At 46.4% G+C, this 2,668-nt stretch overlaps 1 protein-coding gene across 2 annotated transcripts; it reads right to left on the bottom strand.

Annotated features, from left to right (window-relative positions):
- Positions 1-299: 299 nt before the first annotated feature.
- On the bottom strand, positions 300-1,907 carry gja8b (gap junction protein alpha 8 paralog b). 2 transcript variants are annotated; one of them, XM_059646534.1, is made up of 2 exons: positions 1,757-1,907; positions 300-1,479 (listed from the first exon to the last, which is right to left on the bottom strand). In XM_059646534.1, the coding sequence occupies exon 2, from the start codon at positions 1,470-1,472 to the stop codon at positions 300-302; it is 1,173 nt and encodes a 390-aa protein (XP_059502517.1). In that variant the 5' UTR covers positions 1,473-1,479; positions 1,757-1,907. The 2 variants fall into 2 exon arrangements, with proteins under 2 accessions (XP_059502517.1, XP_048388518.1); XM_048532561.1 differs by having other exon boundaries at positions 1,793-1,907.
- Positions 1,908-2,668: the final 761 nt, after the last annotated feature.

The raw sequence follows: 2,668 nt of genomic DNA, 5'->3' as shown, positions 1-2,668 counted from the left end.
GTAGTTACAAATACGTTGAAAACTTTTGATATTAAGCATCGAAAAAAATGTCTAAGATCAAAACAAAACGAAAACACCGGGGTCCTTTTTGTTTTCTTCCAAAGACTAACGGTTTCTTATTGTGTAACTGCTGCGATGCCATTCAGCAAGAGCGAAAAGTTGAGATTTTTTTTAAACCATCTCGAGCTCATTGCATCTGTTCCCATGACTTCCCAGAATTTGTCAAGGCCGGCTATCATTTTCCCCGGTCGTTTTTACACTTAGGCTCCTAGAACACCTTCGGTAGCGACGTTTGTAGCTCATACAGTTAAATCGTCAGACCGAGCTCGACTGCTGCCTTTACTTAGCCTGCTAAGGGGCCGGGCATCCGCCAGGCTCTCGTTAGCTGATGTCAGAGGTTCCAGTTCGTTCTTCTCTTCCTCTTCTTCGGGTTCTGCGAGCGGGACAGGATCAGACTCAGGGTCAGCTTGTGCCAACGGTTCAGCCTGATGTTTGGTATCAGCGTTTTCGTGTTGTTGGTAGGACATCAAAGTCTCGTTATGTATCTTCACCAGGTTATCCACCGGACCCTTGGCTTCCTCCGGGTAGGTGATGGACGGCACCGAACTCAGGTCTACCCCAGCTGCTGTCAATTGGAAGAAAGCGGGGGCAGGTTTGTCCTCTTGCAGGAGCTTGTACCCTCTCGCCTTCGTTACCGAAGCAACATCAATGGAATGGTAGGGCTTGGGCTCTGGGTAAGTGTCAGGCTGCTGGCCAGGCTCTCGGAAAGCAAACCTGATCTTCTTCCAGCCTAGGTGGCTTAACTCCACGAAATTGAGGAAGAGCGACACCGAAGCCACGGCCAGCATGAAAATCACAAAGATTGTCTTCTCTGTTGGCCTGGAAACGAAGCAGTCAACAAAGTTGGGGCAAGGCCACCTCTCACAGCGATACAGGGGTAAGATGCGGAACCCGTACAGGAAATACTGACCAACCACAAAGCCTACCTCGAAGATGGTTTTGAAGATGATGTGGCAGATGTAGGTTCTGAGCAGCGTGCCCTCTAGGCGGAATCTCTTGTTGGTCTTGCCGGTGTCTTTGAAAGCCTCTTCGGGAGCTAAGAGTAGCCTCCCAGTGTTATTGTGTTGCTGTCTATCACCTTCCTCCCTGGCCTTTCTCTTCTCTTCCATCCTAACATGGTGCACCGCATGACCCACATACACCAGGGACGGTGTGGATACGAAAATGATCTGCAGTACCCAGAGTCGGATGTGCGAGATGGGGAACGCTTCATCATAGCAGACGTTCTCACAGCCCGGCTGCTGAGTGTTGCAGACGAAGTCAGACTGCTCGTCCCCCCACACGAACTCGGCCGCTGTGCCAAGGATAAGGATCCGGAAAATGAACAACACTGTCAGCCACACTCTCCCGATCACAGTGGAGTGCTCATTCACTTCCTCCAAAATATTCCCAAGGAAACTCCAATCACCCATTGCTCACCTGTTTTAAAGAAAGCAATACATTTGCTTTGAATGAAGTAATGGGGACACGGGCGTCGTGGTTTAGTTAGTTTTATTTCACTCCAAACAAGACATTTTCTTGCAATCAGAAATTCTGCCGCCCCCGCTCCCGCATAGTTGCCCACACTTCGTGTTTTTAAGACAAGATAAACTACAGTAACTCCAAAATCCCGAGCAAAAATACACAAACCACAACTGGAAATGCAGCGTTTCCAAGCACCTCCTCAAACAGAATTTCAATGGTATTAGTTTGACACCTTGTCGAGATAAGGCAACTTGCTCTTCAAACTCACTGGTTGCTGGCACCCGTGGACACAGTGTGGGAAATGATACCGGCTGATCCCGAACAGCTCGGAAACGGTGGGCTCTGAGCATTGGGTTTTTAGTTTACAGCAATATTTAAACCCTGGGGAGTACGGAAGGAGACCTGTGGGGACACGCCCAGCAACAGTTCACGTGACCCTATTGGAGGCGTGATCCACAGAAACGTACGTGTCCCCGTTTGCGAACCGTCTTGCAGTTTCACAAAATTGGACATATACCCAAGTTAAACCTGAAAAGGACACACCAACACATTGTATATGCGAACATGCTGGTTTGCATGTTTGATTTACACATCTAGATACCATCCCCTATGGAATGCTTTACCCAGTGACACCATATTCAAAACACAATTGAATATTCGGCTTCACTTCAAGAAAAAAAACTTCACGCCACTCCAAAACTCAAACGTATTTGAAATGATTTCGAAGTTTCCATCCCTTCTCTTTGATCAGCCGGTGCACTAAACGCAATTAATCAATTCTACAAGGTCACTTTGAAATTTGAAACAAAACCGAAGTTACTGGAGAACTCTCAGCAGGGTTAGATATTCGACCTGAAAGGTTGACTCTGCTTTGTCTCCACAGATCCTGCCAAGACCTGCTGCGTTTTTCCAGCAATTTCTGTTTTTGGTACAAACTCACTTTACCGTGCAATTACCAACAAAACAACTCGAACGCACTTGATTGTTTATCGAAGTTAATAAAATCAACGAGATGCACTGTAACATCAAATGTCAATTGCACTGCAGTAAAATGAGATGGCAAATAATTTTCAATAAATTACTCGGAAAGGAAACAAAAAAAACTGCTGATTTGCAGGTAACATATTTTCGGAAATGCATATCT

This window comes from Stegostoma tigrinum, chromosome 6 (genome assembly GCF_030684315.1).
Source record: "Stegostoma tigrinum isolate sSteTig4 chromosome 6, sSteTig4.hap1, whole genome shotgun sequence".
NCBI classification, from domain to species: domain Eukaryota; kingdom Metazoa; phylum Chordata; class Chondrichthyes; order Orectolobiformes; family Stegostomatidae; genus Stegostoma; species Stegostoma tigrinum.
This window is presented reverse-complemented; position numbering and strand designations above follow the sequence as displayed.